This window comes from Pinus tabuliformis, chromosome X (assembly GCF_031772625.1).
Source record: "Pinus tabuliformis cultivar Carrire ecotype Pingquan chromosome X, CPIR1, whole genome shotgun sequence".
Classification (NCBI taxonomy): Eukaryota; Viridiplantae; Streptophyta; class Pinopsida; order Pinales; family Pinaceae; genus Pinus; species Pinus tabuliformis.
Window position 1 is genome coordinate 1,195,178,290 of NC_142308.1, and position 25,355 is coordinate 1,195,203,644.

The 25,355-nt window shown below is 35.6% G+C and overlaps 1 protein-coding gene across 1 annotated transcript; it reads right to left on the reverse strand.

Moving 5' to 3' along the window:
* Positions 1 to 21,229: 21,229 nt before the first annotated feature.
* LOC149144230 (nematode resistance protein-like HSPRO2) lies at positions 21,230 to 22,522 on the reverse strand. The gene is made up of 3 exons (XM_089452077.1): positions 22,379 to 22,522; positions 21,976 to 22,213; positions 21,230 to 21,837 (listed from the first exon to the last, which is right to left on the reverse strand). Exons 1-3 carry the CDS (start codon positions 22,520 to 22,522, stop codon positions 21,230 to 21,232), a joined length of 990 nt encoding a protein of 329 aa, XP_089308203.1.
* Between the last annotated feature and the right edge of the window lie 2,833 nt (positions 22,523 to 25,355).

The following is a 25,355-nucleotide window of genomic DNA, read 5'->3' on the forward strand; positions in this document are numbered from 1 at the left end:
GTATATGCGTATATCTTCCGTATATGCATAATTTCCGTATACAGGAATTGCGCATATACGGAAACTGTGCATATACGGAAGATGTGCGCATATACGGAAGATATGCGCATGTCTTCCGTATATCCCTAACTTTCCTGTATGTGCATATCTTCCGTATATGCACATCGTTGATATATCTGCATCGCAGATGCGCAGATTCCATATACAGGGATTGTGCATATACGAAAACTGTGCATATACGGAAGATGTGCGCATATACGGAAATTGGGCATATACAAAAGATATGCGCATACCTTCCGTATATCCCTAACTTTCCTGTATGTGCATATCTTCCGTATATGCACGTCGTTCATGTATCCACATCGTATATGCGCAGATTCCATATATAGAAATTGCGCATATACGAAAACTGGGCATATACGGAAGATATGCGCACATCTTCCGTATATGCACAGTTTCTGTATATGTGCAATTCCTGTATACGAAATCTGCACATCTGCGATGCAGATACATGAACGACGTGCATATACGGAAGATATGCACATACAGGAAAGTTAGGGATATACGGAAGACATGCGCATATCTTTCGTATATGCCGAATTTCCGTATATGCGCACATCTTCTGTATATGCACAGTTTCCGTATACGTGCAATTTCTGTATATGGAATCTGCACATCTGCGATGCAGATACATGAACGACGTGTATATACGAAAGATATACACATAGGGTAAAGTTAAGGATATACGGAAGACATGCGCATATCTTCCATATATGCCCAATTTCCGTATATGCGCACATCTTCCGTATATGCACAGTTTTCGTATATGCGCAGATACATAAATGAAGATATGTACAATTTCCATATACAGAAATTGCGCATATACTGAAACTGTGCATATACGGAAGATGTGCGCATATACGGAAATTGTGCATATACGGAAGATATGCGCATATATGGAAATTGCGCATATACGGAAGATATGCGCATATCTTCTGTATATCCCTAACTTTCCTGTATGTGCATATCTCCCGTATATGCATGTCGTTCATGTATCTGCATCGTATATGCGCAGATTCCATATACAGAAATTGTGCATATATGGAAACTGGGCATATACGGAAGATATGTGCATATCTTCCGTATATGCCCAATTTCTGTATATGCGCATATCTTTCGTATATGCACAATTTCCGTATATGCACAATTTTCGTGTACAGGAATTGCGCATATACGGAAACTGTGCATATACGGAAGATGTGCACATATACGGAAATTGGGCATATACGGAAGATATGCGTATGTCTTCCATATATCCCTAACTTTTCTGTATGTGCATATCGTCCGTATATGCACGTCGTTCATGTATCTGCATCGCAGATGCGCAGATTCCGTATATAGGAATTGCGCATATACGGAAACTGTGCATATACAGAAGATGTGCACATATACGGAAATTGTGCATATACGGAAGATATGCGCATGTCTTCCGTATATCCCTAACTTTCTTGTATGTGCATATCTTCTGTATATGCACGTCGTTCATGTATCTGCATCACAGATGTGTAGATTCCGTATACAAGAATTGCGCATATACGGAAACTGGGCATATACAGAAGATGTGCGCATATACGGAAATTGGGCATATACGGAAGATATGCGCATGTCTTCCGTATATCCCTAACTTTTCTGTATGTGCATATCTTCCGTATATGCACGTCGTTCATGTATCTACATCGCAGATGCGCAGATTCTGTATACAGGAATTGCGCATATACGGAAACTGTACATATATGGAAGATGTGCGCATATACGGAAATTGGACATATAAGGAAGATATGCGTATAATTTCCATATACAGAAATTGCGCATATATGGAAACTGTGCATATACGAAAGATGTGCGCATATGGGGAAATTCGACATATATGGAAGATATGTGCATGTCTTCCGTATATCCCTAACTTTCTTGTATGTGCATATCTCCCGTATATGCACGTCGTTTATGTATCTGTGTCGTAGATGCGTAAATTCCATATACAGAAATTGTGCGTATACTGAAACTGTGCATATACGCAAGATATGGCACATATGTTGTGTATATGCACAATTTCCGTATATGCGCAATTCTTGTATATGGAATCTGCGCATCTGCGATGCAGATACATGAACAACGTGCATATACGGCAGATATGCACATACAGGAAAGTTAGGGATATACCGAAGACATGCGCATATATTTCGTGTATGCCCAATTTCCGTATATGCGCATATCTTCTGTATATGCACAATTTCCGTATATGTGCAATTCCTGTATATGGAATTTGCACGTATATGATGCAGATATATGAACGACGTGCATATACGGAAGATATGCACATACAAGAAAGTTAGGGAGTCTTCCGTATATCCCTAACTTTCCTGTATGTGCATATCTTCCATATATGCACATTTTCCATATATACGCATATCTTCCGTATATGCACAATTTCTATATATGGAATTATTTTAAAAATTGGCATTTTGAAAACCATTATCACTACTTTGAAAATCCAAATTTACACTTCAAAACAGCTAATATTAACATTTAAAATAAAAACTCACAATGTTTTACTTTAGATTTTACTTATTATTTCAAATTTAATAAAATTAAAGTTTTAAAATTAATAATTATTTTTGAAATCAAAATTCACAACTTCATAATTAAATTTTAGAAATTAATAAATATTTTTAAATCAAAATTCACAACTTCATAATTACTATGGACACTTTTGGAATTGAAAAACTTATTTTTGATAGTGAAATTCACTATTTTTTAATTTAAATTAACAACTTTGAAATCAAAATTTTTATTTTTGAAACCAAAACATGACACTTAACACTTTAGAAATCAAAATTCACAGTTTGGAGGTTTGAAATTAAATGGAATTCACATTTTTGGATTCCAAATACATACTTTTATACATCGATATTTCCACTCTCAAAAATCAACATTTCACTTTAGAATATTAACCATTTCAAAATTTAAATTTACAACTTTTAACTTTATACTTCCTTACTATTTCAATTGTAATTTTATTTTAGTAATCTTAATATTCCCTCTTCTCCAATCACACCCTTAACCCCATAAAACAAAAATAAAAATCAATAAAGGTTAAAGAGGTTAAATAACAAGTACATGTTTATTAAATGGGTTGATTCTCACATGTAAAATCTATGGAATATGAACATAAACTATAAACTATAATTCATATGTAAAAAAATAAATGAATATTCTAGGGTTGATGATGTGAAAATATATTTAAGCTTTCATATTTTTTTCGATATATATTTTGTTTATACTTAAGAGTCGTTGTTGTATGGTAGCTTATGATAAAAATATCTACGGTTACATATTTGTTAAGAGACTTGGTAAGAATATTTTTAAAGTGATATTGGATTGTAATGTGTGGTTATTGTTTTTTTTATCTAGTATCAAGTTTGAAAGGCATATGTATTTTTAGACAGATTAATCTTGAGGTGCGAGGTATAAGTCTTAAGATTACATTTTAAACATCAAATAACATATAAATATAAAAGTAACTTAACTTATAAACTTGATAATTTGTAAATAATAAAAACAAAATCCGTTACAACTATTCATCAAAAGTAATGTAACATTGATAGAATATAACATTGCATCCACATAAGGATTTAAAATTCAATGAAGATGTTGTCATAAACACAAATATAAATTTATGTATTTTTATTCAAAATAGGTCCAACTATACATGTTTCTTTTTTACAAAATAGAACTTCATTTCCAACATAAATAATAGAATCTCATGCCCATAAATGACATAATGGAAAAAACAACATCATGATCGATCTAAAGTATGGGTCTATAAGTCACCCTCGTCCCTCTTGGCACTCCCAGGTGGATTTCCAAATTGATATCTCTGCAAAAAATTACAATAATCAATTAGTTGTAAAAATTGAAAGGCATATAATCAATTTCATTAATTCATGATGATATTTTGATCAAATACTCATTCTCACCGTGAGGATTTGAGGCAATGGAGAAGACAACCCTTCCTGGGTAGATGGCGGAGCACTTGGTGACGGATATAGGCATGGTTCAGGGGCAATGGATAAAGGCATGGTGGATGTGAAATAGGGAAAAGGTAGTGGGTGCGGGCGACGATACACCCCCACCAGTTGTACGATAGTGGGAATCACTGTAGGCCAGAGGATTGACCTAGGGGGGAAATTGGAATGTTAAGGGTGGACGATTGAAAAAATGAGAATGGTGGATGATTTAAGGGTAGGGGTGAGCATTGGGAAGGTATTACAGAGGTGGTTATAGGCATGGAAGAATTTATGGAGGAAAAAGGTGGTGGGTGTGGGCGATGATACATCTTAATTGGTTCAACAATAGGGGGGAGCACCCTTGGGGAGGATATTGGGGTGTTAATGGCTGAAGCAGTGTTCCCAATGCTAGATCTTTTTTCAATAGCATGTTCATCAAATAAACGAATTCGACAATTTGGAATGTTGTGAGATGTGGGTCCCTCAGCTGTAACAATAAAAATAGTTCATATAGTCATGCAAATGTGTTGAACATGCTAATATATCGCATTTAACGTAAAACAATGCATAGCATGAAATTTCCATACCAATATTGGGTATAATAGAATCTTGCATTATCTCAGGCGCGTGGTCCACATTTCTTTGTTTTTGAGAAGATGACTCCAATTGTTCATCCATTCTTTTTTTCCTTGCATGAACTCGTCCAACCCTTTCAAATTGTAGTATATCTGTCCCTGATTTTGACTTGCGATCACATCGCCTCTTTTTATTTACTGGTCTCAAGAAACTATGTTTTCTCTTGGTAGTGATCTTGGATGGAGTTATAGTATTGAAAAACATTTTGTTGTATTCTTGACATGCTTTATCTACCAAGTTGTTCAATGCATATGTCTGTTCCAAATTTTTAGGTATTATGGATCTCAATTTCTCAAGAGTTGATGAGTTAACATGTTTCATCTCATCATGTTCAGAGAATGCACCATCTTGTCATACATTGGTCGATTCAACATTGTATGAGAAATTCTCTAGATTATCAATGCTTGTTTCATTATGATAATTTAGATTGGGAGGAGAAATCAAAGCATGGTGAAAGCTTTGTTTGGATTTCTGGGACCAATATAGGTGTTTCATTCAAATCAAATAAAATTGTAGGCCTTTCTGTCATGGGATCAGTGACACTAGGTGCTACATTTTCACCCAAAATAGTGTTACTCACTAACATCTCAACTTTCAATACATGTTTACAAATATTTCCATTTATGGCCCAATTGCAATTGCAGAAGTGTAGATTAGAACCCTTATATATGACATTGTACCAAATGTCACGAGTATCCTTATTTTGGATATGAACCCAGTAGTCATTACTCTTTTCAACAGGCACACAATTTTCATTTGGGATTTTCTCAGCTCTACACTTGGATGAATTCAATTGTTCCTGTATTTTTCTGGGTCGTACAAAACCAGCTTCTTTTAAACGGTGCATATGATTGTAAAATAATACAACCTTTGTCAACAAAACATAGATTAACTAATCAACCCTTCTGTGGCATGCATTGTTCTTCTCACATAGGTACCTTTCCTTGATATACCGATGGTAAGATTCAATGGCATTGTTCGTATCTTGATTTGAATGTGGAAAATTTTTGTATGCTTTTGCCCACATATTTGTAGAAAGAAATTTATTAGTTATATATTAATAAGTATACATATGACATGAAAAATAGAGTCATTAAAACCACCAATAAGAAGCTTACATATTTTGTTGTTGGACAACCAAGTATTTCTAAAATATTCCAAAAATCTTTTTTGTTCACTGAATTCTTCAAATAAGCTTTCAACTTTCTTTCTCACAGATTCATCATCTTTACACATGTGCATGATTTCTCCTAAACCACGAAAAATGCATATTTGGTTTTCCCTCCCTTTGACCTTGTTTCCAACATTTTTCAACCATGCACGACGAACATGCCACACACATAATAATACTTTGCACTTGATTGAAGACCTGCAATAACATAATTTTTAGAGAGATTATACATTAACAATATTTTTTATGCCTCTTATAAAAAAAATAAACACATCACCTCAATGCTTCAATTTCGGCAGTAGCATCATCTGTGATGAAGGCAAGGACATGCCAATCTGGTCGCTCTTTGTTTCCAATTGCAAGTAAGGCCAACATCCATTTAGAAAGATTAGCTATAGTATTGCGTGATGATATCACCCAAGCTATTGGAACCCCATTGTGATGTTCGTCGAAAACCATTAAGGTGTAAAGTTGATACGGCATTACAAAAAATGTGCATAATTATATTTATAAAAGATACATGCATTAATATGAGGTTAAATAAATGAATCGGATTTAGGATAAATATGTACTCACCCCGTACTTAATTGTACTAAAGGTTGAATCCATTGAGATAATATTATTATGAGAGTATTTCAGCATCATTGAGCACATCCACTTTGTTTGTATGCCTATGATAAAAGGGATATTTTCAACAAGATCTTGTTTTTGGTAGAAGAAAAAACTCTCTGGGTTTTCCTTATACCAGCACTCTACACTCTTTGGATCACTTTGATCTGTAACATACTCTAGCCTTATGATATCATTGTAAATGTTACTTATATCTTTTTTTGTCATGTAGGTATCTCGAGGTATCCCTGTGTGTAACTCACCAGATCCATCCTTCACATCAGAGATGAACTTGTCCCATATCATTGTAACATTAAAACCTCTTTTAACGAAATGTTGGACACTAGATCGCATATCCCAACTTAAATGTGGTGCATAATTGAATCTCATGGACCTATCGATTTCATCTGTCCCATGACAAATAACATTGGATTTATCAATATGTCTACATGCAGTATATATTATTACAGCATCATCTGGTCTCATTTGAAGTCGTCGCACAAAGAAGTGACATTGGCAACCAACTTTAATACTTTCATGTCGATTGCAGTTTGTCTTTGGATCTGATGATGCACTCCTAATTATCCTTGTCAACTGTGGACCATATGAACACCAATAACTGTACATAAAAAAATTACTACAAATTAGATATAATATTTATGCATATTGAAAAAATTATATGTATCTTGAAAAAGAATATAGAGACTCACACACTGTACTCCAGGAATGTTGAGTAATTGGTGTGTTTGATATCCTGTATTTTGTTACTTCGATGATTCTTAAGAAGAAATTGAGTGGGTGCACTTTCATTTGATTCCTCTCCACTTATGAAATCATTAAGTCGACAATATGGAATAACTGCAACTTGGTCCCCCTCAATCTCTGTTCATGTTAAGTCTTCTGCTGAAAATTGTATCATATCTTCCGGGTCTTCAACTTCCAACTCGTTAATCCTCCCCCACTTATTCATTCTTAAAATACCTGTAGAAATTGCATTGAAAATAACTTAGTTTGAGTAAATAATATGGTCTTGATCAATGCATAGCGTACTAAGCATGGAAGTCTCATTTTTTAGTAAATATTTTATACTTTTCACGTAAACCACTTTGGGATTAAGTAATATTCAGGGGATCTTAGATGACATTGTACGATAACTAAGATCATAAGAAATTGGGTCATTAATAAGCTTAAATATCTCTGGCAAATTTAGACTAACCCATGCATGACATATGAATTCTTTCAGGAGGTGGGGCCACCATGTTATTGTCGAGGGGGGACTTGTGATGAGTCGCTGAGCTGGAATTGGTCAAAGGGAACTGCCTAACACTGACACATAAGATGGTGCGTTAATGGGTCCCTTCAAATAGGGATGAAAGGGAGAGACATAAAACCTGTCCCCAACAAACCCCCCAATATCAAGAGTAAAACCACTAAATTTTTTTGCGAATTAAGACAAGAGGAAATCCCCTCTATTAAATCTTCTTTGAGAAAAAAATACACGGTGGTGGTGACTTAGTAATGTTATAGAGTAGGATAGGGACTCGACTAGGATATAATAGGATCAACTAGCTCGAAAAGACAAGACTCACCAAACCACACCTCAATTTGCAATCTAGTTCCTCTAGGTAAAAAGCCAAAGCCTATAACCATCATCCTTGAAGAATAAAGGGTGGCATTGATTTGCATATATATATTGATCAAAGAGTTTTTGAAGGAGGAACTTACTTCTATGCAGCAGCTAGACTCTACATGTGGCCATGGATGATGAATTTTGTTCCAGAACATGAAACTTTTACTTCAGTATCGGTTTAGGTAAGGCTCTATTCTCTACCTCTTGATTACTAGCAAAATGAATTGTTAGCCACTATCGGAAATAAATTAGGTCGTTTTGTTAAAGCTTCTGAAGCCACAAGAAAAGAAAAATATACTTCATTTGCCAAAATATGTGTGGAAATGGATTTATCGGGAGCTCTACTCTATGAGGTGATCTTGGAAGTTTTTGATGAAGAATGGATGCAAATAGTAGATTATGAGCACATTCCATTCAGATGTCGCAAATGTCATGAACATGGACACCTTCTTAGAGATTGTCCACTCAATAAAGTAGTAAGCAAGAGCAAAAATAACACAATGAAGGAAACATACAGCTTTCAGAAAGTGGTGAATCATGGAAAGGGCGACAAAAGAGGACCAAAACAACATCAAGATGAAGGTCAACAAATCAGTCAGAACAAATTCCAAGTGCTTGAGGAAGATGAAGAGATCTCAAAAGAAGATCAAGCAATGGAAGGAAGTCCTGCGGACAAGGAATCTGAAGAAAACCGGGAAAACACACAGGACATCGATTATCAGAAGGAAGCCATAATGAGTGATGCAGAACTGGAGATGGATCAGGAAATGACCCAAAATGAGATGGACTTGGAGGATCATGAACTACAAGAAATTCTTGATAAAGAAAACCTAGATCTGGAAGGGTTTTTGATACAGGGAACCACGGGAGGAGTAGATTCGTTACCACAAGAAGAACTCAATAAAATACAACAGTTGTTTCTATGGAAATCACAGGCTGGCTGCTAAAATACCTAGAGTCAGTCAGATGAACATCACTGTTCATTGGCATGAGCACAGCGGATACCATAGTTCCTTAATTAATGGAGAGCCTCTCTTCTTTTCTGGGATCTAGGTTTAGGCAAGAAAGTTGAGCAGGCATGGAAGGAATCCTTATTTTACCGGCAGCCAGAATCTTTACATTTTTGGGCCTCGTAGAGTAAAACCACTTCCTTGGCGGTTTTTGGATGTTCGCATCGCTCTAAAGTGGGAAACGGTTTTAGCGATTTTGCAGCGATCCCATCCAACCTCCTACACGTGGCAGATAGAGGGTTTGGAAAACTGCCCTCCATCGCACACTAACGTCTGGTCCACTTGTTCAGTGCGATATTATGCTCTTCCATTGGATTTCTCTATGTGGATCAACAGTCAAGATTGTTCGTATTAAAGGGACTTTGCCGGGGACAGAATTGCGGGAGATCTCGCGGGCTACTGGGGGCGAGTGGCAATTTTGGGTTATTTTGAATTCGGGTTCGGATTCACTGTTATCTTCTGTGCATGTTGAGCCTTGAGGTTGGAATTGGTGGATTTTGGGAGATTCACATGCGCGAAGTTTATTCCACCATTCGGACTCGAAATCTGTTTAGTGTGGTTTCTATTATTTCATCGGGTCCGTTTTTGGAATCTAAGAATATGCCTTTTTTGGCTCTGATTTGCGTCTCATCCGTCAGAACTTTGCAAACGGATTGGCCGGTTTGGGCTTTTGTTTGTATTTTGAAGGTCTCACAGTTAAATTTGTGGGCTCGTGGCTCGGATGTTAAGCTTTTGGCTTGGTATTCAAGCCCTGAGTGGATAGTTGACTCCATGTCCCTCAGGTCTCTTTGGGTAGTTGTATTATATGTAATTTGTTTCTTTGTTTCTAATGAATAGAAGGTACGAATCTTGCTTCAGCAAAAAAAAGAATTTAAGTTAGTCGTCCCCATAATATCATTGTTCACCCTAGCTTACATACTTAATATTAAACAATGAACCAACTTAACATAAGCTGATGCACCCCGCATCTTTGCTTTATTAGAAGCATAAGTTAGAGGCTTATTTAGCCTAATAACACCCCTCTTTTTTAACTAAGTAGATTATGGAGAGTCCTTTACCAGATCTCAAGGTATGTGGTTATAGATGATAATGCGTCATTGAGAAAAGTAACTTTTAAGTGTAAAAGCATAGGTTGAGGCTTCTCGAGTCTAATAATACCCCTCTTTTTTTCGTTTTTTACATAAGTAGATTGGAGAGGTCTTCACCATGAGATGTCATGGTATTGAAAGTTGAGAGTGAATTTTTCAAAAAGTAATATTAAGTTTTTGTGAACAATATATAAATTATTGTAGATATTCACCCGAAGTAATTTATTATAGCCTACATTGTCATTTTTGAATTTTTATTATTTAATTTATTTTTTGAATTTTAATTTTGTTTATTATTTTATTATTCAAATATTTGAAAATAATTTAAAAAAATAATAAGTAAATGGAAATATTAGTTATATGATTTAATAAAAGATGTAATTTATAAAATATGATATCAGAGAAATCTAATTAAAAAGCAGACTTATATTCTATTATATTTTATTTAATTATGAAACTTTACATACAGAAAAACAAGTATTTATTACAGAGTTTTTTTTGACATTGTATTCTAAATGGTTCTTATGTTATGCTCTTAAATCTAACTCTCAGATGCTCTACTCTACCACGAGACAATACAATGCTAGAAAGATGGAACCCCCTCTTTCTAGTGACCTGGTGTTTAACATAGTTTGATAATGATTTCAGATTAGGGTTTTCACATGTCTCAACACTTCGTTAGTGTTAAATACATATAAATATTTAAACCAATAAAAGAAAAAAATGTAAGTGAATATAAAAATCATATAATTTAATACAAGATATAACTCAGGGGATATCATATAAAAGAAAACCTAATTAGAAGGTGAGGTTTATACTCTACTTTTTTTTATTTAATTATGGAAATACAAATACAAAGAAAGGGGTATTTACAATCGATTTGCCTATGACATTGTTGTCTATATGGTTGTTGCAAATTATCTTTATCCTTTGTTTTAATCTCAAATCCCACTCCTAGATGTTGTGCTCAACTATGTTTTAATACAATCCTAAAAAGATGGAACCCCTTCTCTTCCTAGTGACGTAGTATTTAACATAGCTGGGAAACTATTTAAGGTTTAGGGTTTTCACATTTTTCAAGTCACTATTAGTGTTACGGTTTTGGACCTTTTAGGATCTTCTTGAATGTCCACACGTGACTAACTCCACATATCTAAGTAATGGTGTTGATGCAGCGTCCACTTGGTACCACCGTATGAACAAGTTAGCTGAACTTGTGGGAGGCATAGCTTCTGCATATGAAATTTGATTAAGGTGATTTTCACATTGTTTGAAAGCTAGAATTGGTGTGTAAAACGACATCAAGAGGCAGAGAGCTATGCTCACAAAGCTTTCACTCATTTCATATCCCAAAATAACTTTAGAGGACTTTAAATTCTAAATCTCAAAATTAAGACATATCATAAAATACGTCACAAAAGATAATTTCTCCAATTTTTCTACCCAAAAATATCAAAATAAATAACAAGTTATCCAATAATTCATTTTAAATCAGTTAAAAAAATGTTTCATTTCAATTTTTATTTGTAGAATTTATTTTAATGTATATTCAGGTGAAACAAGAATTGGAATGTTTTGTGTAGCATTGTCTTCTTATTCTTAATATGAAAAGGTAAAGTATTTATGTATTCTTAAAATGGAATGTGTGTCACTTTTGTGGTGAGGAGAGGAATGTGTATAAAAAGAAATTACATACATAAAGCAAAATGAAAAATAAAGTGTTACTTTCCCTTTAAGTTAAGCTATGTGATCAATCAAACAAGGAAAATATTTTAGTTTGTTTTGCGTATGATAAAAGGTCCTATGAAGACCTATTCGTCCTTTCCACTCTATAAGTAACTGGGCCTTGCGGAGATATCTTTTGTGACGGGTACTGGGGCTATGTCCCGAAAGAACTGGTGATGCTTCCAGCAGCCAAAAAATGACGGGTACTGGGGCTACGTCCCGAAAGAACTCGTGACGCTTCCAGTAGCCAAAAAATGACGAGTACTGGGGCTACGTCCCGAAAGAACTGGTGACACTTCCAACAACGAAAAGAATCAACCAAGGTATTGAATGAGGCTTTAGTGCTTCCCACACCTCCACCTATAGGGAAATATGCCCTAAAATTTGGCCAATAGGATACCTTCGTCTCACGAAGGCAGTCGAGTCTTTAGCTTCTTGGTAATCGGTTATCAGTACGAGCACTATACAGGTTGGGTAGCCCCATATAGGACCGCATGTACTGAGCCTAAGACGAACCCCCTCTGAATTGGGTCTCTGTGCTGCCTGGGTTGTCTTTTCCGTGGACTGATTGAAGGATTTGAAGCACCCTAAAAGACAACTTCTATGTTTCAAAATGTAACATGACCATGGCGGCTTATTGGATGCCTACCCCCAACAGTCCTAACCTAAACTATAAATTATTTTGTGGCCCATGTGGGGAAATTTAGTTGTTCAAGTTATGATTGCTTTTACGTGTCTTCCTTCGCTTATGGTGTGAAAAATTAAGCTTAAATAAACTAAGTACAAAAGGTTTTTACACTTGATTCCCTTTGTTCAAAGTTTAGAGTAGCTTAGTGCGTGTAGTGAAATGTGTGTGTAAGTGACAGAGTGAACATACAAAGTTTGTAGTCATGTGGATATTCGATGATCCTTTTCAAATTTGTCTACTTACACTAAATTATGTTTGTTCCTTACCTGCAAATAAAATAATGTGTGGTTGATGGGCCACTTACTTCCTTCCTATTACACTATGTGAGCCTAAAAAGGGAGATGAAAAACTGAGTGCTTTCAGAAAGATTTCAGATGCAAGCCCAGGATCATCTAAAAGACGCAAGGGAAGCAGGGGCTACTCCCTTTCTTTAATAACACCAGTTCCTAGTTCCAATGCTAATGAAGTAAATATGCTTTGGTTAGTAAAAAATATGAGTGAATTATGGGCCACTTATGTTATGAAACCAGCTCAAGAAAAGATAGAAAAGATAGATCAACGCCTTAGAATTCAGCCTCTTCGAGGGGGCAACCTCCTTTACATTACATAAATGAACAATTCTTGGATGATTCAAATGACAAAACCTCCTTTCTATATATAGGAGTCTAAGGAGTCACAATATAATCCAGCCGACCTAACAATAATAATATAAAGCCACAAAAATAACAATAGAGGGATTCTATGGGGCACAGTAATAACAATATGGGGGCAATAGGGGCACAACAATATTAATAAGGGGTATAACTACAATAGTAATGGGGTAATCACTAGTATTATAGGGACCCAACATGCCCCTCTCCTTCAAAAAAGTGTTGTCCTCAACGCTTGAGTAGTTCTGGATACTTCTGCATAAAATTCTCATCCTCCCATGTGGAATCTTCAGCGGATAAGTTCTTCCACTTGATAAGATACTCTGAAATTGATCGATTTCGTAGCTGTCGAGTTCTTGTTTCTGTGACTGCTTCCGGTTCCAATATAATTTTTCCTTCCTCGTCAAGTTCTGGCAATATTGTTTGAACTTGGAGCTTGTCGCCTATAACCTTCTTTAAACATGAAACATGGAAAACTGGGTGCAATCGAGAAGCTGCAGGAAGCTCCAATTTGTATGCCATAGTACCAATCTTTTGCAACACCTTGTACGGACCATAATACTTTGGTGATAATTTATTATCCTTCTTAGCTTGCTTGAGGGACATTTGCTTATATGGTTGTAGCCGTAGGAATACCCAATCACCTACATCAAAACTTCTTTCACTGCGATGTTGATCTGCCTGTTGTTTCATTCTATTCTGTGCCAACACGAGGTTATCCTTTAAGAGTTGGAGGACTTGTTGTTGATGTTCGATGTGATGTTCCACTGCCTGAACCTTAGAATTTTCTCTTAAATATGATGTGATGGATGGTGGTTGATACCCATAAAGTGCCATAAATGGGGTCATTTTTGTTGCTGTATGGAAGGAAGTGTTATACCACCATTCAGCCAGAGGCAACCATTTGACCCATTGTGTCTGTTTATCAGATACAAAGCAACGAAGATATCCTTCCAAACATTTGTTTACTATCTCAGTTTGCCCATCAGATTGAGGATGATAAGATGAGCTATGAGCTAACTGAGTACCAAGACAAGAAAATAATTTTGTCCAAAAATTTCCAGTGAAAATGGGATCTCTGTCACTTACAATAATCTTTGGGTTTCCATGTAGCTTTTGAATTGTTTCCATAAATGCAGTAGAAACTGTACTGGCTTTAAATGGATGTGATAATGCACAAAAGTGTGCATACTTGGTAAGTCTGTCAACTACCACCATGATGACACTCTTTCCCTCAGACTTGGGTAAACCTGTGATAAAATCCATTGAAACCTCCTCCCAACGTTGGCTTGGAATGGATAAAGGTTGTAATAGACCTGGTGTCTTAATTGTTTCAACTTTATTTTGTTGGCAAACCAAACATTCCGCCACAAACTTTTGAATATCTGATTTAAGGCCATCCCAAAAAAATTCCTTCTTAACCCTGTGGTAAGTTTTTAAAAATCCTGAGTGCCCTCCTAAGGGAGAAGTGTGCAATTCCATAAGAATCTTTTGTTTTAGCTGGGAATTCTTACAGAGGTATAAGCGATCTTTGTACCATAACGAATCATTTTGCCAGCTAAATGTATCAGACGTACTGGAATCTTGTTGTAACTTTCGAATAAGTGCCCACACTTCTTCGTCATTCTTCCATTCCTCCCTTGCTTCGTTTATCCAATCTGGTTGGATAATAGAAATGGCGCACAACAATGCTTCCACATCCTCATCCTTTCTTGAGAGTGCATCTGCCACCACATTTTGCTTCCCTTTTTTGTAGATGATTTCAAAGTCATAACCCAACATCTTTGTGACCCACTTTTGTTGCTCTTCAGAGGATAATCTTTGTTCTAAAAAGTATTTAAGGCTATCATGATCCGTTTTTACCTTGAAGTGTCTTCCCATTAGGTAGGGTCGCCATTTCTTAAGTGCATGGAGTATTGCCAACATTTCCTTCTCATAAATAGCTTTGCTTAAAAACTTTCCCTTGATTGGACGACTTTCAAAAGCAATGGGTCTTTCATCTTGCATTAGAACAACACCAATTCCATTTCCTGAAGCATCACATTCCACAATAAAGGTTTTTGTGAAGTCCGGTGTAGCTAAGACCGGTGCTTGGCACATTGCCTCTTTAAGATGTTCAAAGGCCTTTGTTGCTTCCGGAGTCCATGAAAATGCATCTTTCTTCAATAATGTTGTTAGAGGTGCTGCTATTCTCCCATAATTCTTAACAAACTTGCGATAATACCCTGTCAACCCAAGAAATCCTCGCAGATGCTTTATGGATGTGGGGATTTTCCATTCCTTAATGGCTTTAATTTTGCTAGGGTCTACCTTAACTCCTTCATGAGATACAATATGACCCAAATATTCCACCTCCTGGACTCCAAAGAAACATTTGGATCTTTTTGCATATAATTGTTTCTCCTCCAATAGTTGTAGCACCCTGTCAACATGTTCAACATGATCCTTCCAAGACTTGCTGTAGATTAGTATATCATCAAAAAATACTAACACAAATTTTCTAAGGAATGGTTTGAAAATTGAATTCATCAAACCTTGAAATGTTGAAGGTGCATTGGTAAGGCCAAAAGGCATGACCAAAAATTCATAATGACCCTCATGAGTTCTAAATGCTGTTTTCGGAATGTCTTCAATCTTCATTCTGATTTGATGATATCCTGAACGAAGATCCAACTTGGTGAAGTAAATTGATCCATGCAATTCATCCAGTAATTCATCAATGACAGGAATGGGGAACTTATCTTTAATAGTGAGCTTGTTGAGCTCCCTATAATCTGGACACATGCGCCATGATCCATCCTTCTTGTGCACCAATACTACTGGAGCAGAGAAAGAACTTTGACTCGGTTGAATTATACCAGCCTCTAGCATTTCTGCAACCATACGTTCAATTTCACTCTTTTGGACATAGGGATATCTGTACGGCCTGATGTTTGGAGGAACACTTCCTGGAATCAGATGAATAGCATGATCATGATCACGCATAGGTGGGAGACCTTTGGGAGTCTCAAATACCTTGGAATGATTGTCCAGGACTTTTTGGAGATCTGGAGAAATAGATGATTCCAATGTGGAAACATCTAGCGAACATAATTGTGCAATTACACCTCTTTGCTCCTTTTTTAGAAGCTTTGTCATACCATTAGAGCTGATTATCTTTCCTGGTTTCCCTGCAATACCCCTTAATTCAACTTCCTTTCCTTCCGTAGAAAATTTGATGAAAAGTTCTTGAAAATTAAAAGCTATTGTACCCAAGGATTGTAGCCATTGGACTCCTAGTACAACATCAGCACCTCCCATTGGAATGGAAAGCATTGGGCTAGTCAATACATATTCTCCCATGGATAGCTTGATATTATGGCACTTTCCAGAGCAATTTATTGTTCCTCCATTTGCAATCATCACTTGACACTCTGGTGCTGGATATAGGAAGCAATTCAATTCTTTTGCTACCTTACAATGAATAAAATTGTGGGTGCTTCCTGAATCAATCAACACTATTACCTTTTTCTTCTTGATTTGTCCTTCTATCTTGATGGTTTGAGGAGTGGTAATTCCCGCCAATGCATTACAAGATATGGTCGGATTTATTTTTTCTTCATCTAGGCTTTGTTCCTGGAGTATATCCTCTTCTTTTGACCTTTCTTGCTCCTTTTCTTCTTCCTCTTCACAATCTATGTAGAATAATTTCTTCTCAGCACACTTATGACCTTTAGTGTATTTGCTATCACAACTGTAACAAAGCCCTTTTGCTCTTTTTTCTTCCAATTGTTGTGGTGTCAACCTTATAGGTTGTGGAAGACTAGGGGCAACAACACTTCCGTCTTTATAGTTGTGAGTGGTATGCTTCCTGGTTGCCATAATTTTGCTTTCCATTTTTCTTGCTAACCTGAATGCCTTCTCTAATGAATCAGGTTCCCAAAGGCGAACATCATGTTGGATATTATCCTTTAAAGACCCTATGAACACATCAATCCTATGCTCCTCTGGAATATCTTTTACCCTTATGTTCAATTTTTGGAACTCCTCAATGTGCTCCATTATTGAACCCTTTTGTTTGAGACTTATCAATTGGCTAAAAAAAGTGTTGCTTTTTGTATCCTCATAATGTGCAAAGCCATTGATACCATACAAACTGATTTGGTTCCAAATATAAAGTTGCCATACGTACCTTTTGTGTGTTTTGCACATTATTGAGATCGAAGAATTGCTCCATCTGTAATATCCATGTGGCGGGATCCTTGCCATCAAACTTCCTCATATCGATTTTTGGAACATGGTGAGTCTTCGATCCAACATTAGAGTCTATGGAATCATGATTAACATTTCTTTTTTTCTCATCATGAGTTTCCTTTACTACCCTTTCACCCTTAGTGACCATTTCTTGTAGCAACTTATTCATATTTATCTTCAATTCTTCCATCTTATCATCCATGCCATCAATTTTAGCGTCCATGCCATTCACCTTAGCTTCCATGCCATCCATCTTAGCTTCTACACCTTTCTTTAAACCATCCATCTTAGCTTCTACATCTTTCCTTAAACCATCCATTTTAGATTCTGTTGCTTTTTGTGCAAGTGACATTTGTTGCACTTGTTCTTGTAATTTTGATATATCATATAGCATTTCTTCTTCTTCTTCATGAGTCATGCTAGAGCTTTCAGGTTCCTTACTAGGTGTTTGCATTTTCTTTCCTCGGGGCATCAGTTACCGATAATAATGCTCTACTATGCCCTTTGAATTCCTTCAAAATAAATTTTCAAACCAAGCTTAAGCAAAAATTTAAGAAAATCTACACACCTTTTTTCACTTTGTAGGAGCTTGATATTGCCTCTGATGTATCTCTGTACTTTTCGATCATCTAGTTCTAAATTTGTGACCTGTAGTAGCCCTCTGTGTCCTCTTTCCAATGCCACAAGTCTGACCCAAATTGGATTCTCCAAGGAAGAGTTATGCGAAATCTCCCACAGTGACTTGATTATAGACTAGTTCAGTAGAGCGAACTTGTACGACGTGCCACGAGTCACTGTTTCAACCTTTGGATCTGAAAATGCATACAAGAAACTACAGTTCTTCCTCTTTCTGTACCTTCTTACAAAATTTCAATCCGATCCCTAGAGAGAAAGTTATGACGATTTTCCCCAGGTCACCTGTTTTGAATGTAATTCAGGAGTCTGCAAAAAGACCAACTTCCTCAGATCATATCTCCGCAAATATCGCGCGAAAAGCTCTGAAATTCTGACCCAAGGTTCAGCGCGATTTCTTCTCAAATGGGTTTTTTTTGTGACTTCTGAAACGTCACAGAAAAAATTTATAGCGAAAATTCCACGATGACCTGTTTGGAGCAGCGAAACCCTAGAATCCAAAGCTCTGATACCAAATGTTATGAAACCAGCTCAAGAAAAGATAGAAAAGATAGATCAACGCCTTAGAATTCAGCCTCTTCGAGGGGGCAACCTCCTTTACATTACATAAATGAACAATTCTTGGATGATTCAAATGACAAAACCTCCTTTCTATATATAGGAGTCTAAGGAGTCACAATATAATCCAGCCGACCTAACAATAATAATATAAAGCCACAAAAATAACAATAGAGGGATTCTATGGGGCACAGTAATAACAATATGGGGGCAATAGGGGCACAAAAATATTATTAAGGGGTATAACTACAATAGTAATAGGGTAATCACTAGTATTATAGGGACCCAACAACTTACTCCTTTGCTAATTAAGCTATTTGACTTGGGTAAAATAGCAAAACAAATTGAAAAAATGTGTGGATTATGGCCACTTACTTTTCCCCTTAATTAAGCTATGTGTGAAATGTAAAAATTTTAAAGTAAAGGCTAAGTAATTGCCCTACTAATACTGATTATTAAAACAATCTGAACTATATGGAAAAAAATTGCAGAGGTGAAGGCAATTCACTAAAGGTTCCCAGTCACCCACGAAAGAAAAATTACAATGATTGTTTTTGTTCTTTGTAAACTGTGGGGTTAGGCTCTGCACAAGCGAGCGAACCGTGTGTCAATCTGCAAGAAAATGATAATTGTTAAGCCAAATTATAGATATTAAGAGTGAGAATGATTATAAGCAATATGCATTATCAATGTTCTAAATTTAAACTTATATGATTAAAGAACAACATATTTTATAAATGATACTATACTAGAAATAATTTGACTAAAATTTACAATCTCACTAAAACAAATTAGTATTGAAGAACTAAAGGCAAAATTTATACCTTTACCATAAATTCAGTTAAATTAAATGACATCCTAAGCAATAACACAAGGCCATGTGCAAGAAAATTAAAGTAGAGTATAAAGAAGTATCAGAGTACTTTGTAAAATAAATGTAGAGATAAAAAACTATACTAATTATATGTTATTAGTCAATCCAAAATGAATTATCTAATATTTTTCTCAAAACTTTGGAAATGAGTGGATATTTATGGTAGGAATGTAGCTTGAATACAAAAGAGGAATAATCAAGAGACCAAGTCTACTAGAACCATTGTCCATACCAAGTGAGTGTTGGGAAGAGGCCATAATGGATTTGTTACAATTATACCAAAGTATGAAGGAACAAATTTCATTATGGTTTTGGTGTTTTGACTTACAAAGTATGTCCACTTTTATAGAAAAGAAGCATCAAAATGGTTTCTGAAGAACAATCTGCAAAGGAAGAAAATCACTGTCAAAGTAGAAACCCACCATGAAAAGCGTTGCAGAGATGATGAGCAAGAGACAACCTTTAGAATAGTCTCATTCACCCCTTACTACTCACTCAAATTTGTTATGACACAAACATGTAACACAGAAATGTCAAATGTAGGGAAAAAAGGAAAAAAAACATAACGGTATGATGTCAATATATCCAAAAAATTGATATATATATATATATATATATATATATATATATATATATATATATAAAAGATAACTATCTTTGTCAATAAGAGAAAATTGGATAAAGCCACCGTATAAGATGACTCATCAATAGTATAATGATATATCTTATATATGGTTAAATCAATAAATCAGAACAAGATCCAATAAGACCCTTGGATAGTTGGTTCACTCATATTAATTTTGAAGCAGAAAATATTCAAATAAAAGAATTATATTTTTTGAGGCCTAGTTTAAAGAGATAATTATTTAGTATGACCCGTAATGAAATTGTAATGTTTCATCATTTAAATTATATATTTAAATATGATATAGATTTAATACATTAAATTTTTTATGATATATTCCATTAAATAAATTCAATAATCTAAAATTATAATTATCTCAATTTCACACGGTGAATTAAAAAATCTTAAAAAACAAAAAATCCGATTAAATATAAAAAAAAAAATAATGCATCAAAAAAATTATGATGCATTCCATTAAATAAACTTAACAATTTAAAATTATAATTATCTCAGTTTCACACACTGAATTAAAAAATCTTAAAAAAAAAAATAACAGCATTAAACTACATTTCATGTTAAAATTTATAATGAATTATATAAATATCATTAAACTCATCATACAATTTAGGTAAAGAATTAAAAAATTAAAAAAAGGAACAACTCGTAAAATTTAATAATTTTAATAATTACCTTTTTAATTTTGGACAATCTTTTACAGTATTTAACGAAGGAGGAATTGCACACTATGAATCCTTAGTATCATATCCATGTTGGAGAGGGATTTTTTTTTTTTTTCCAAATTTCTAGCACTGTTCTATTGATTGGTCCTACTGATGGGGATGAACAAAAATGAGTCTAATCCTATATCCAATATAATTCTATGTATAGTACTCAAAACTGTCAATGTAAGAAGTGTATGTATGAATTTGGGGTAATACTTTGAAAAACTGAACACATTGTTCTTTGTCTTGTAAACTTCACTTGATTTGTCTGTAGATCTTCCAGTGTACCATCCACCATAGTTGTAGACTTCTAGTGCCAATAGTAACCCAAAAATGTCTTTGCACCATCCACACTAGGGAAATAAGGTGGTTCAAAATATATCTGACGCAGGGCATCACAAGCACCTAGATATGATGGACCCTTCATTTCAATGCTACCCATGGCTGTTACTACCAGCTGCTGATATGAGAAGAAAAACCTTTTCACCGCGGCTTCTATTGCCTGGAAGGCCAACAGAACATGTATTGTTGCAACATGATAAGCACCTAAAGTGTTATGTGAGCGAAGTCCATGTGAATGAAACAAATGCATAAGTGCTTCCTGGAGCCTTGGTCTACCCTTTGGATCAGCCTCAACACCCATGACTTTGGGAACCAGATGCCTTAGTTCCTTGCATGCATTTGTAAGGTCTCTAAGGGGGCCAGACCGAAGGCAATATGCGCCTGCAAGCGTACTAGTGCTGCTAATTGCCAACTGGTGTTTAAGGCAAAGGAAATCATCTGGGTCCATCACTACAAGCAAATTCACAATTTCTGTGAGCATGTTCCACATCCTTTCAACCAACCAACAATCTGTGGATTCTCCTACGAAATCCCCAGAGTCTATTCTTTCATATACTCTGTGCAACAATTCTTGGCCTACAAATACCCAGGCCTCAAAGATCTGGAGGATATTGCAAAGTTTGGCATCTTATGGATTATGGAGCTGTTTATGTTGTTTTAAAGAGTGCAAATATCTTGGCTTGCAGATTCTATCATATTCAAGAAGAGGCTTACTTGACATATTTGGTTCCCCCGGACCTAAAGTGAAGGGAGTCCTCTGCATATGGCCTTCAATGGCAAGCCATATTCTAGAAACCATAGCTTCAGCGCTTTTCCATGTACCGAAACGAGGAAGTAAGCTCTCTTCACTTGTTCTGCTAACCACAGGTAAAGCACCAGGTCTCTGCCATACCTCATGGAAAACTTTCCATGAGAGAACACCACTACTTATTGACAACTGAAGAGTGGGAACCTGCTTGTCATTTTCACAAATCATTGAAATCAACTCAATCTAGGAACTAATTAAGGATTCAAGCCTTCTCTTCCATTCCTCTTTGTCAATGTAAGTCCTTGTGTCACAGAGGATAGACGAAACAAACCAAAAAGTAATCTCCAATGACTGTAAGGCAGCCTTTACCAACCCCTCTCTAGACCAACCAGGCCATTCCTTGAATTTCCACATGGCACTGAGCTCGGGGAGATGCACATACTGCTCGTAATCCGCACACTCCATGGGGGAGGGCTCTATGGATTCTTCAAAAAAGGCAAAATAGGATGCCATTTCTTTACAGGACATATTTTTTCCCTGCAAACATAACCAGGAGAGTAAAGACACTAATGCTCTCCATATACCATAATCTAAAAAGAACAACATAATAATAGAATAAACACTCAAATCCTTTTTAAACACTAAAATTTTGAAAACTGGAATAGAATAAAATGTTCTTAAATCCTTGATATATTTAAAAAGTTATATATAATATGTTACTGGACAGAAAACATATCTATTTGTTGCAACTCAACTTTTGCTGTAGATGATAAAAACTGAACACATAAATAATGAAAAGAGTTAAATAATGTCAACACATAAATATATATTTTTCCAGTTAACAAAGTGAATAGATATAAGCTAAATATACGGTGGTTGGTATGTTGGCACTTAAATTCTGAGCACATTACTGTTGCACATCCGGCAAGGACAAAGTCTGTAAGTGCTTTCATCAACTGATTTTAGTCTGAATATCTAAAGTGTTAATATTTAATGTAAATAATGTCAACTCTCATTTCTTTACTTCTCCATTTCTTCCTATGACATCAGATCCTTCTGCTGTTTCCATGTGTACCTCATTTATTTATTTCTCCATTTATACTTATTAGATCAAATTTATCTACTGTTTCCACTGTGTATATATACTCACAGTGTTAATAACTAAACAGATTCCTTAACAACAATATTCCACATTTATTAGACTATGCATTTGTTTTGTGATTTTTTACTATGGTTTTCCATTTGTCCATCCAAACAGATGACACCAGATTCATCTACCGATTCCACTGCGTATAATATACCTACAGTATTCATAATTCATTTGTATGATTTAAAATTGAATGAAATGAGGATAGATGATTTGCTGTAAGATTTTGCGGATATAGGAAACACGAATACTTATTAATCAAACATTTAATTGAAAATTTTTACGATCCTAAAGCAGATTTTCGAGAAAAACAAGTCATTAGGAGAAAAATTTGAATCGTAATAAAATTATAATTATATTCAAAAATTTAAATCTTTTTTTATTAGGTTGGAAAAAATAAATTAATAAAAATATTTGAGCGAGGACAAACTTCTATCTATTTAGAATCTTTAAATGCTTGCTTACTGCATTTACGATATTTAAATGCTTTCGGTCACAAGATATTTGACTAAACATGCATAAAAAAGATTCTTTAAAACTTTAACTTTCCATCACTCGGAAGAAATTTCGATTTTCCTAACTAAAATTCTGGAACACGGTTCTTCATTGCCTCATAAAATTTTGCGAGCACTGACTTCATCAAAACCTTAATTTTTTAAAAATTCATCTAATCGAATGAAACTTGAACCTTTTATTAATCAAATTCCAACTAAAATAAGATTTTCAGAGCCATTTGGCTTTGGAATACTCCTTATAATTAACCGTGGCCAGGACCGATGCTTGTGAGAATGATGAACAAGATTCTTCATGGCACCGGATTCTTGAGGAGTCAAATAAAATTTATTCCGGACTGTGAGTCCAGTTGCGATCTAAATTTGGCCATATATTACTACTCCAGAATAAATTTGCTATCTTTTACGAGATAGTTTTGCGGAGTGAGAAAATCAAGCTGTAATCTCTGAATCTTTAAAATATATTTAAATCTTTAAATTAATCGAAACGTGTTTTTGAATCTGTGCTAAATCAATTACAGATCATTAACGAGGAAAGAGTTCATAAAACATGAAATGTCGTTCGGAATCTATTCGAAATGCTAGGGATTTGTCGTGTTGCATATGGCTTTTTAAAATATGGCTTCGAGGCATGAAAAGGATGCGCACTAACCTTGCGAAAAGCAATTTTCGATCACCAATGGCTAGCTGCATATAGTTTCAAACTTTCAGTAAAAGCTCCTCTATTATTGAAATTCTGAGATGTATACTACATTTTCAAAATTTTAGTAAAAGTTCTATCATTATTAAAACGATGGGCCTTGGTTTTGTTCCTTCCTATAACCCGTTAGAGAGCCCTCACAGTTACAGTTCCAATTCCAGATCAGGTGTCGCATTTTGAATTTTATGTGTTGTGCGCTGATTAAATGGAGATTTTATGTGCTGGATCGATGCTGATTGCATTGAATTGCAGAATGCTTAATTGCTAGGATCGTTTCACCTATTGAGTTTGTGCTATGAATCCAAATCGCTGGAGATCGATTCCAGTCTTAAGTACAGTAAATAAATCAAGTTAAAACGCAACCAATGTTACATCTGATAGGAATTACAATTGCAGAAGTAAAATTTAATGAAGCATTTGGGAAATATATGAAATTTCCCTATCTTGGAATGTCAATTGGGCTATATGCGCTGAAATTACTGAAGATTGGGAGGAATTTCAGGCCAGCTAGGTTGCTATTGCCACTGCTAGACCATGCTGAAAAAGAAAGGTATGCAGGGGTATACGATAGTACCTGTATACGCGCAAGACAGAGGTCGAAAGAGCATTTGAAATCTTCCGTCTTTGAAGCGCTTCATGCACTGAATCACCTTCTGTAACCTCTCCTCTGTTCGCCGGAGTTCAATGGTTGTAACCTCTCCTCTGTTCGCTGGAGTTCAATCCGTGAATTGTCGGGAGTTTGAATTGCCTGGAGGATGGTTGGTAAGGTTCGTAAGTGTGACTCAGGTTGGTAAATGTGCCTCATCAATACGCCAGAGTGGAGGCCAAAGTGGAGGCGGGCAGGGTCGATGGGCAGGAGCACGGCAGACGGCAGAGTCGTCGGAGCTGCGTGACCTGTAATCGCCGGAGAGGGATGCATGCCATGATCCATGGTCGAGCATGTAAGGGCGCCATGACGTCAAGGAGGCTGTTTGCCGCTGTTAGATG